At 45.6% G+C, this 10,634-nt stretch overlaps 1 protein-coding gene across 2 annotated transcripts; it reads right to left on the reverse strand.

Moving 5' to 3' along the window:
* On the reverse strand, positions 1-10,226 carry LOC307205688 (uncharacterized protein). Of its 2 annotated transcripts, XM_079958418.1 has the most exons (6): positions 9,493-10,218; positions 7,269-7,589; positions 3,288-3,605; positions 1,048-1,146; positions 901-950; positions 1-192 (listed from the first exon to the last, which is right to left on the reverse strand). In XM_079958418.1, the coding sequence occupies exons 1-6, from the start codon at positions 9,533-9,535 to the stop codon at positions 160-162; spliced, it is 864 nt and encodes a 287-aa protein (XP_079814544.1). In that variant the 5' UTR covers positions 9,536-10,218; the 3' UTR covers positions 1-159. The 2 variants fall into 2 exon arrangements, with proteins under 2 accessions (XP_079814544.1, XP_079814545.1); XM_079958419.1 differs by lacking the exon at positions 1,048-1,146 and having other exon boundaries at positions 9,493-10,226.
* Positions 10,227-10,634: the final 408 nt, after the last annotated feature.

The following is a 10,634-nucleotide window of genomic DNA, read 5'->3' on the forward strand; positions in this document are numbered from 1 at the left end:
GAGGAAACATCAAGTTTAATACAAGCATCAACATTCAGCAAGTGGGGAGGAAAATATATTAAACTTCTGGCATTTGATTGTCTTCCTTCTGTCTCTCCTTCTAATAAACCATGCTTTTTTTAACCACTTGACTGTATCGATTGGTTTGAACAGGACTTTTCATTTCTTGCAACGGACTTCTGCATATTCGGTCTAGAACGGGAAATGGAAAAGCCAGAGGCCACTCAGTGTTTTTTTAATTTTCTACATTTGCAAAAACAAAGCACCGCCTCCCTCCCCCCCCCCCCCCCCGCTTCTCTTGGACCAATCTAACATTTTGATTTTTTTTTTTTTAAGCGATCTTGTTTTCCTGTGGTTATTAGTCAGTTTCACCTCATGAGCCTTATGCACTTTCCGTTGCAAAAGCAACATTACAAAGTTATGACTATTGAAAAGTAATGCATTTTTTTAAAAAAAGGAGCATTTTCACTAGATCAAAAAAGGAGTTTTTAAATTCAGGTTGTTTCCCCTAGAATATTTTTTTTTCTCAGCTGCCCAATAGTAGTTTATGACATTTAAAGGTCCAAAATAAAATAAAATAAAATAAAATAAAATAAAATAAAATAAAATAAAATAAAATAAAATAAATAATAAAACAAAACAAAACAAAACAAAACAAAACAAAACAAAACAAAACAAAACAAAACAAAACAAAACAAAACAAAACAAAACAAAACAGGTCTGTACCAGCAATTAAGAGCACATCATTTCACAATGTCTGTTTTCAACTTCTGTTTATGGTTTTTATTGTACAGTTCTATACTTTTATCGCTTTTATATATTCTTTATGACACAGCGGTGTACAGATATTTTTTATAAATCAATCAATAAAAACTTCACTATGCAGGGATGGTGAATTACCTGTGGGATCTCCCTCATGGGCAGTCGATTTGCTGGTGCTTCTGCATTACCTGGGAAGAGAAAAGGGACAAGAAGAAGAAACGTTAACCAGAAGGAAAACCTGAGGAACAGATCCCCGTGATGCTGTTCATTCCCCAAAGGCATTACCTCCAGATTGAAGTTTTCTGCAGAGCAGGACCAAAGGAGGAATCAGCAGGACGATGCCTAAACAGGGTATCCCAATCAGCAATATGTTCCTGCAGTCCTCTGCAAGAGGTGAGGTGGAAGAGAGAGGGAGAAAAAGGTGGTCAGCGACTGCAGAGGCTGGAGGACCAGTCTAGGGCAAAGGGGAGAGCAAGTTAATCTATGGAACTCTCTTCCACAAGAGGCAGGGAAGGCCACCAACTTGGAGCACTTTAAAAGGGGAGTCATTCTGGACTCACAGCTGTCCATGGAGGCGCAGGTCAATTCTGTGTCCAGGGCAGCTGTCTACCAGCTCCACCTGATACGCAGGCTGAGACCCTCCCTCCCCGCCAACTGTCTCGCCAGAATGGTGCATGCTCTGGTTATCTCCCGCATGGACTACTGCACTGCCCTCTACGTGGGGCTACCTTTGAAGGTGACCCGGAAACTAGAACTAATCCAGAATGTGGCAGCTGGACTGGTGACTGGGAGCGGCTGCTGAGACCACATAACACTGGTCCTGAAAGACCTACATTGGCTCCCAGTACATTTCCGAGCACAATTCAAAGTGTTGGTGCTGACCTTTAAAGCCCTAAATGGCCTCGGTCCAGTATACCTCGTCTGTACCCCCATCATTCTGAGGTCCAGCTCCGAGGGCCTTCTGGCGGTTCCCTCACTACGAGAAGCCAAGTTCCAGGGAGCCAGGCAGAGGGCCTTCTCGGTAGTGGCGCCCGCCCTGTGGAACGCCCTCCCACCAGATGTCAAAGAGAAGAACAACTACCAGACATTTAGAAGACGTCTGAAGGCAGCCCTGTTTAGGGAAGCTTTTAATGTTTGGTGTTTTATCGTTTTTTTTACTATTCTGTTGGGAGCCACCTAGAGTAGCTGGAGAAACCCAGCCAGATGGACAGTGTATAAATAATAAATTATTATTATTATTCCCTCCCTGTGAGAAGTGAGATTACAAGGAACCAGGCAGAGGGCCTTCTCGGTGGTGGCACCTGCCCTGTGGAACGCCCTCCCATCAGACGTCAAGGAAATAAACAACTATCTGACTTTTAGAAGACATCTGAAGGCAGCCCCATTTAGGGAAGTTTTCAATGTTTTATGTTTTATCGTGTTTTTAAAATTCTGTTGGGAGCCACGTAGAGTAGCTGGGGAAACCCAGCCAGGGTATGAATAATAACTGATGATGATGATGATGATGATGAAAGAAGAAGACTAGGCAGATGCACAGAGGAGAAGGCTATTGATGGCTACTAGCCACAGTGGCTATGCTCTGTCGTCCCAATTGGAGCAGCGATGCTGGAAACCACAGGATGGGAGAGTTGCTCTCACGTTCGGCTCCTAACTACAGTGGTACCCCGGGTTACAGACGCTTCAGGTTACAGACTCCGCTAACCCAGAAATAGTACCTCGGGTTAAGAACTTTGCTTCAGGATGAGAACAGAAATCGTGCAGCAGCGGCGCGGCGGCAGCAGGAGGCCCCATTAGCTAAAGTGGTGCTTCAGGTTAAGAACAGTTTCAGGTTAAGAACGGACCTCCGGAACAAATTAAGTACTTAACCCGAGGTACCACTGTACTGGTTTCCCCTTAGGGCATCTGTTTGGCCACTGTGATGACGAATGCTAGGCTAGATGGGCCCCCTTTGGCTTGAGGCAGCCGACACTTCTTACGTGTGTGTTTATATGTAAATAAAGTAGATTAGCCAAAATGCTGAGATGCTGAGGTCTGTCACGCAAGCTGCGAAGACTCTGCGGATCCCTAAGTGTGCCGATGTCTGTTAGCGTCGGTTGCTGTGATGTTCGGGCAGAAGAAAGCTTTTGAAGCTCCTGAACAATTGGCCAGGAGGGAGGGAGCATGCCAGTCGGGCATGTGTCTCTGCAAGGGTCCTACTCAAGTGTAGGATGAGCTCCTGACAGAATCTTGATAAACTCAGTAGGTTAGCTGGGTAATTTTAGACTCTGGAATTAAGGGTTGTGCAAGACCGCCATCTTTTGATGAGCAGTTACTTCCTTCAAAACGGGGCAAGACAGCCACCTTGGGTTTGGAGACCCTTCTAGAAAGCCTGCCTGGTGGGGGCCCAGGCTTCTGCAACACCCCAATAAAGTCATGTCCTGATGGCCCCACAGAAAAGGTCTGTGCCCTTGCAAATTCTCACCACTTAGGGAAATGGGGTCCATGGAAAAACTACAAGCTGAACTAGCTATTTGGTTACAAGGTACCTTGGGTTGTAGACACTGTGTTCAAAGGGACCTCTGCACTGATGTTTCTTTTCTCCTGGTCTGAACAGGAATAAGCCATCCCTTGGCTCCATCTCTCTTGAGGAATCAGCTTCAGACTCCAAATGATGAAGGCTCCTTCCCCATCGATCACGTCACCATCCTTCCGGTCCTGAAAGGTTTCCCCACCAATATCCCAGGAGAAGGTATCCTCATCAGGGTTTGCGTCAATCAGGAGGCAGAGGAGGGGAAGGTGGTGGGGGAGCTCCGTGTCTTCTGCAGCGGAAGGAGCAAGGAGAGCAAGTCTTGGCCCAGAAGTCCCTAGGAGAGAAGGAGAATCGCATGAGAATGGCTCCTCAGATCTTTAATTAATCCCTCTCGTAGGTTTCATGGGGGTGACATGGCTCCTCAACAAACTAGACCCAATAAACAGCCATCCCAGTGACCGTTGCAGGAGTTAGAGTGTTGGACTAGGGCCTGGAAGAGACCTGGGTTCAAATCTCCACTCAGGAAGCTCGCTTTGGGCTGGTCTCAGCCTAGCCTCCCTCACAGGTTGTTGTGGGGATCAGTGAGGAGCAGCTGAACCAAGTGCAATACCTGGAGCTCCTTAGAGAAAAAAGTGGAGGTGTAAATGCAATAATAAATAAATAAATAAAGCAAATGCTACAGACCCTAATCTAAATCTAAGCCATAGTTGCTTAAGCCTAGCCCTACCAATATCTATTAGTAGTACAGTTGAAACTTGGTTTTCGAACAGCTCCTGAACGCCACAAACCCAGAAGTGACTGTTCCGGTTTTCAAACGCTCTTTGGAACCCAAACGTCTGATGGGTCTTCCGCGGCTTCCAATTGGCTGCAGGAGCTTCCTGCAGCCAATCAGAAGCTGCGCTTTGGTTTCCGAATGTTGTGGAAGTCGAATGAATTTCTGGAATGGATCCTGTTTGACTTCCAAGGTATGACTGCATTGGTCTTACAGTAGTACCTCTGGCTGCGAACGGGATCCATTCCGGAGCCCCGTTCGCAACATGAGCAGAACGCAACCCACGTCTGCGCGTGAACAGGTCGCAATTTGCTGGTTCTGCGCATGCGCGTGACGTCATTCCGAGCATCTGCGCATGCGCGAGCTGCGAAACCCGGAAGTAACCCTTTCTGGTACTTCCGGGTCGCCACAGGACGCAACCTAAAAATGCTCAGCCTGAAGCAAACGTAACATGAGGTATGACTGTAATAGTAATATTAATACATTTATTTCTTGCCCTGCACCAGCAGGTCCCAGAATGGAGCTAACAATTTGCCAGAGTGAGGCACAGCTACCCTCAGATGGCAGATATGGGGGGGCAACCCCCTCCCTGCCATCTCCTCACCCCGTCTCCTAAGGCAGACTGCCTTGCACACGGGGACAGCCAGTTCTGGGTCCGGGGCTTAAATGAAATTCCAGTGTCAACCCAGTTGGATTCTGTATGTGGAAGGAGAAGGTGCCATCTTGTTTTCTTGCCCCAGGTGGCCGTGAAAGCAGGAGAAATGAGAATGGGAGCTTCACACTGGTTCCAAGCGGTTTCAGACCTATTTCAGAGGCTCCATTGAGATGTCCACCTGCAACATCAATTGTGGGTGGCTCCCACAACTGTGGAAGCCAACTGAGACCAGGCACATGCCCCCCTCTCTTGCAAATTTTAAGCAGGCCCAAAAGGCTTATCTGGTTTTCTACTGGGCTGTGTGGGGGCTAAACGGGACTTTCAAACCGGATGCTGTGTTTATAAGGAGTTATTTCCTTTTGTTTTATTGCACAATGCGTCGACTACAAGTGCCACACGTTTGTGTGCTTCTGCGGAGACAGAGGTCAGTGGGAAAAAACCCCTCGCAAAGTCAAGCGCAGCCACTTTTACTTTCGAGAGAGAGGAAACCGGTCACAATGGAGAGGGTCTTTTGAAAGGAAGTTGAAAGGCCGAGTCACTTAAGATACGATCGCTTCTGGCTGCTCACCACGATCACAAAATAAAATCAAACAAGCACTCCGCAGATCAAGAAAGCATCAATTTTCTGCAGCTGTTTCAAATGTTTGGGAAAACCCAGGCGTATGGAAAACCATTTTGGAAGTGGGTTGGTTGTGGGGCTTTTTGCCGAAGTTTGTAAAAAGATGGCTCAGAAAGTGGTTTTAAAGCTCAGCAACTTTGCGAAAGGAAAGGTCAGCAACTCTTGGCTCTGGATTTTCACTTCCTGAAATATGGCAACCCTGTCTTCATCCTCCACCCAGCAAGGGGCGTTATCGCAGTTCAATGGCACATTTCAGCCAGGCAAAAGCATTTAAACTGGGGGGTGGAGCAGACACAGTGAGGGGTGTTGACCTGAAGGGGGCAGGGCATGGCCAATGTGGGAACATGGCCTGTGGGGGTCTGCCCAGGCCCTGAGAGTGAGGACCCTAGAGGCCACATTCATACACCCCAGGCCTGACATTTCCCATCCCCGCCAGAGAAGATGCTAGCGTGGTTGAACAGCAGCGTCACGAAATGTCTTTAAATATATCTGCGGCAGGAAACCAGGCAGGCAGGCAGGTGTGGCGGATAACAAGGCTGTGAAAGGATTAACTAAAAAGTGTTGGGGAGAAACTCAATTATTTTGTGGGTCTTTACTTGAGGAGATATTGGGCAGTTATTTGTGTGCTGTTGTTTGAAACTTGCTAGGGGCCTATGGCAGGGACGTGGGTGGCACTGTGGGTTAAACCACAGAGCCTAGGACTTGCCGATCAGAAGGTTGGTGGTTCAAATCCCCGCGATGGGGTGAGCTCCGTGCTCCTGCCAACCTCGGTCCGTGCTCCTGCCAACCTAGCAGTTTGAAAGCACGTCAAAGTGCAGGTAGATAAAGAGTGTTCTCCAATAAATGAGAGCACGTGTTGCGGTGTGGGCCGCCAGGCCAGGCCTCTTGTTGCCAGGCAGGTTAATAGTTGTTGCCTGGCATTATGATTGGGTAACCGGGTTGCTGGGGCAAATTGTATGTTGCAAATTGGGTGGGTGGGACCATAGTCTTTAAATATTGGTGCACTCTGGTTTCTCTTTCTCTTTGCAGAGTGCATCGGATCACCCGCCCGCCCGCCCTCTTTCCGGTTGACCTTGCTTTGCCCGTCATGGTGTCATCTGCTTTGGAGCAGGGGCCTAGTAGGAATTTTGCCATTTGGTGATTGGCTGTGCCATTTGGTTTTTGCCTACTACTCAGCAATTCATCACAACTTGTAAGGTTGCGGTTAGGCATTGGTTATAATATGCTGGTGGTGGAGGGGTCAGGATAGGCTGGGCCTGCCCCTCCTATTGCGCTGAAGGGAATTCCGTTAAAGGAATCCTGGGGCTTGCCACGATTTCGTCCAATCCCTGTCATGGGACAAGGGCCGCCCAATCCCCGTCATGGGAATCCCTGTCATGGGATCAGGGCCGGCAAGCTTTCGGGGAGCTGCTGGGGTGAGCGGCGTGGGTCCGATGCTTAGCTCAAATGACCCCCAAGTTTGACTTTCCCTTCTACTGGCTACCAATCGGACCTCGGGATGTCAGTTCTGTCCCAGGCGGGGGGACAGATAGTCATAACCAATGTCTAAACAACCACTCACTGATTTTGTATTTTAATAAAGTTGTGGCCAAAAGAGTGCCCAAAAACCAAAACTAAAATTACGTGTTATGTGTGAAGTTATTTGAGGGGTGGCCTGGGGACCTACACATGCAAATAGGTACCGCTCCGGCGGGAAGGTAAACAGCGTTTCCGTGCGCTGCTCTGGTTTGCCAGAAGCGGGTTAGTCCTGCTGGCCACATGACCCGGAAGCTGTATGCCGGCTCCCTCAGCGAGTAAAGCGAGATGAGCGCTGCAACCCCAGAGTCGGTCATGACTGGACCTAGCGGTCAGGGGTCCCTTTACCTTTAGGGGCCTATGGCAGGTTTTGCAAGTGGACTGGGTGTATATTAAATAAACAACAAGAGCATTTGACATCTGCTGAGCCACTCACCTAAGACGATCAGCCTCATCCCACTCAGGAAGGTGAATTTCGGAGCCATAGCACCAGTACAGTAATACACCCCAGAATCCCTTCCCTGGACATTGTGTCGGGTCAGATTCACTTGGCTTGGGGTTTTTGTTCCTGGTGTTTGAGTGGTATAAATGTCTGTAATCTTACGCAGTCCCCCTTCCTGTTCCTCTTTGTACCAGCTCACTATCGACACAAAAGTTCCTTCTGGAATGTTGCAGCTGATGTTGACAGTGGCGCCAGGAGGTGCTGAGATCCTTGCCAGCGTCTGCGGGATTTCGGTGATCCCCTGTGATCCAGCAGCTGCAGCAGGGAAGCAAAGGGGTGTGTGGTTGGTCCTATTTAGTTGGTCCCACTAAACTGAAAACCAAGATGGCCACCCCATGACTATAAAACATTTCTTTTAAAATAGGGCACATATGACAGACCTGTTTGCTGCTTCCCCTTTTCCCTGCCCCTGTCTGGATTGTCACTTGATGGAGGGTAAGATACAGAAGGATTATTAAACCTCAATAAAAGGATGCACACTCAGAAATTGATTTCTCTCCGACATGTTGAATTTTTCAACTTCCGAAAATGAGGGGTGCTGAAAAGTTGTAACGTAACTTGAGAATGCAAAAGATATTTAGGTTAAATTAATATAATTTAGCTTTGCTTGGTAAGTAAAATAATTGCCAAGCACTTGAAGTTATATTTATTATTATTAATCATTTGCTGCTGCTGTTAATTCAACATCACCTGACATTTTCAGAAGGAAAAATTTAAAGTATTTGGTTTTCTGAAAGCAGTTTATGTGCTGCTTCGTCAAACATAGCTTTACCAAGATAAATGTTGTCTGGTCACAAAAAGAATGGCAGATTTGAATTCCACACAAACAAAAACATAGCTTTAAAACCCCTCACTGAAGAAATTTGCAAAAATTAAGTTTTACCCCCTAGAATGAGATGCACTGCGGGTGTCACATAGCATCACAAATTTTAAATTACATAATTAGCAACTACTATAATTCCAAGCAGATTTCTTGTGGGGAGCAATTACCCTGCCAATCAAGTGTGCTTAAGCAACTTTATATACTGAGAGCTGCAAAAAGAAAACCAACCTCCTTTTTTCTCCTTAGGGAAGGAGACATGTCAGTCAAGTTCCTAAACCAGGTTCCAAATAAGAAACTTCAAATATTTATTCAGTGTGCGCAAAAATAAATATACTTTACTGATTACTGAAACTGAATCAGTAGATTGTACTATATAGAATTAAAGTGTTTCTTTTTGCCAATTTAGAAGACATGACATCACGAAATATAAGATACGCTCATCTTATAATTGAAGCGCATCTTGCTATTTGTCAAGACTCTGCTGAAGATTTGAGGTGGGAGAGAAGTTTGTTCAGCTTTCATTTTAATGGGAACCAACCTAATTTGTGCTTCCTGAAAACATAAACAGATTGAAACACAGCATTCCTACAAAATTCACATTACTCTGAATATTTCAGGGTAGTTCTCCAACCCAAAAGTGTGCAGCTATTAGTGAAAACAAAGCTACATTATGTTATGGGAAATTGCTTGCAAAAAGGCACATATTTTGCAAAATTGTTCACAAATATGCATGTGTTATACAAAGAGGTATATATTATGGGAAATGCTTGTGAAAATGGATAAATATTTCAATACAGCCTTTTAACAAACATTTGCAAATTGATTCAGAGGTGTGGCGGAAAGCAGGTTTTTTGGGAAGGGATGACAAACTGAAAGAAGGCAAAACCGAATGGTTTGTCCATTGCTGGTGAAGACAGGTAATAATTTTATTTTTAAAAAAAATCTGCGCAAAATGCACAATCCATGCACGCTACAATTCTATAAATATCTGCTCAGAAATAAGTCTCACTGTGTTCAACGCTGCTTACTCCCTAAGAAGTGATAATAATAATAATAATAATAATAATAATAATAATAATAATTATTTGTATCCCGCTCTCCCCAGCCAAAGCCAGGCTCAAAGTGGCTAACATCATATAAATAAGACAATATGCATAATACAATATACAATATGCAAATAAAATAACATTCAACATTCATTAAAATAATATAGAATAATATTAAATATCATTAAATATAGGACTGCAGTCTTAAAAGCAGAACTAATATATAAAATCCATCGAAACCTCATCTCACCACGAATTGTTAAACTTATCAGGTTCCAGAAATACTTACTGCGTAGAGAAAGTAGCATGATCCCAAGAAATGATACAAACATTTCCTGGTTTTGCGCAGTCCTTCGTTGGGCGAGGGCGAAACGTCGGGATTGTGTGACAAATTCCAGGGGAGCGAAGCCGGCGAAATCCAGAGAAGGTTGTTGGAATAGGAATGCTAGATGATTGCTTTTCTCCTCAACCACGAAAGCAGGAAGATGTGGGCTAGTGCTTTGCTCTCCAGTGCAGCAAAACCAAACCTTCCCCCAATTTTCATCAAAAAATATATATTTATGAAACAGAAAACCATTTGGTGCTCCCAAACACTGACCAACCTGCGCTGCAGAGGAAACCCAAATCTGCTGAATAATAGGGCCGGCTTTTAACGGCACGAGAGATCTTCAGATATGGGACAAAACCTGAGAGCTAAGCTCTGGGATTCAAAATCCGCTGCAGCAAACCCAAATCTTCCCCCAGTTTTCATCAAAAAATAGATTTATTTTTTGGGTGCTTCCAAACACCTGCCAATCCGTGCTGAAGAGGCAACCCAAATCTGCCTATCGAAACCTGATAGCTAAGATCTGGGATTCAAAACTGTACCAGGGGCATCAAAACTGAGCTCCAGTCCTGCTATAGGTTTGACGTCTCAAATAATTCAGGTTCAGTGGTGGTTCTGTTGAATTCAGGTGGCTGGTCCCCTCGCTGTCTGCCTGGGAGACAGACAGTGACCTTTCTCAGTGGCTCCATCCCCACCTTGAACCGCCCACAGGGAGGTGTTTCTTTGCAAAAAGCTGGGGCCACACGACTAGACCTCTTCCTTGAAGCTGCAGATCAGACGCAGATTGGGGGTCAGGGAGGGGGATGCTTTTAGTGGCGGGGGGAGCGCTACAGCGAGGATGGTTCCAGCTGCACAATCGTTCATCAGAAGCAACAAATAATAATAACAATTTATTATTTATACCCAGCCCATCTGGCTGGGCTTCCCCAGCCACTCTGGGCAGCTTCCAGCCAAGATTAAAAATACATTAAAATGTCACACATTTAAAAAAACTTCCCTGAACAGGGCTGCCTTCAGATGTCTTCTAAATGTCAGGTAGTTGTTTATCTCTTTGACATCTGATGGGTCAAAGAATATACACAGCCAAGAGAGGTTGCAAGAGGATG

The sequence above is a fragment of the Podarcis cretensis genome (assembly GCF_951804945.1).
Source record: "Podarcis cretensis genome assembly, chromosome: 16".
Taxonomy (NCBI): domain Eukaryota; kingdom Metazoa; phylum Chordata; class Lepidosauria; order Squamata; family Lacertidae; genus Podarcis; species Podarcis cretensis.

Coding starts and splice junctions, on each gene's coding strand:
- LOC307205688 (XM_079958418.1), bottom strand. CDS start 9,535: ATGTTTGTATCATTTCTTGGGATCATGCTACTTTCTCTACGCA. Junction 7,590..9,492: donor CATGCTACTTTCTCTACGCA/GTAAGTATTTCT, acceptor TCCCTGCTGCAG/CTGCTGGATCACAGGGGATC. Junction 1,147..3,287: donor CACAGTGTCTACAACCCAAG/GTACCTTGTAAC, acceptor CACCTCTTGCAG/AGGACTGCAGGAACATATTG.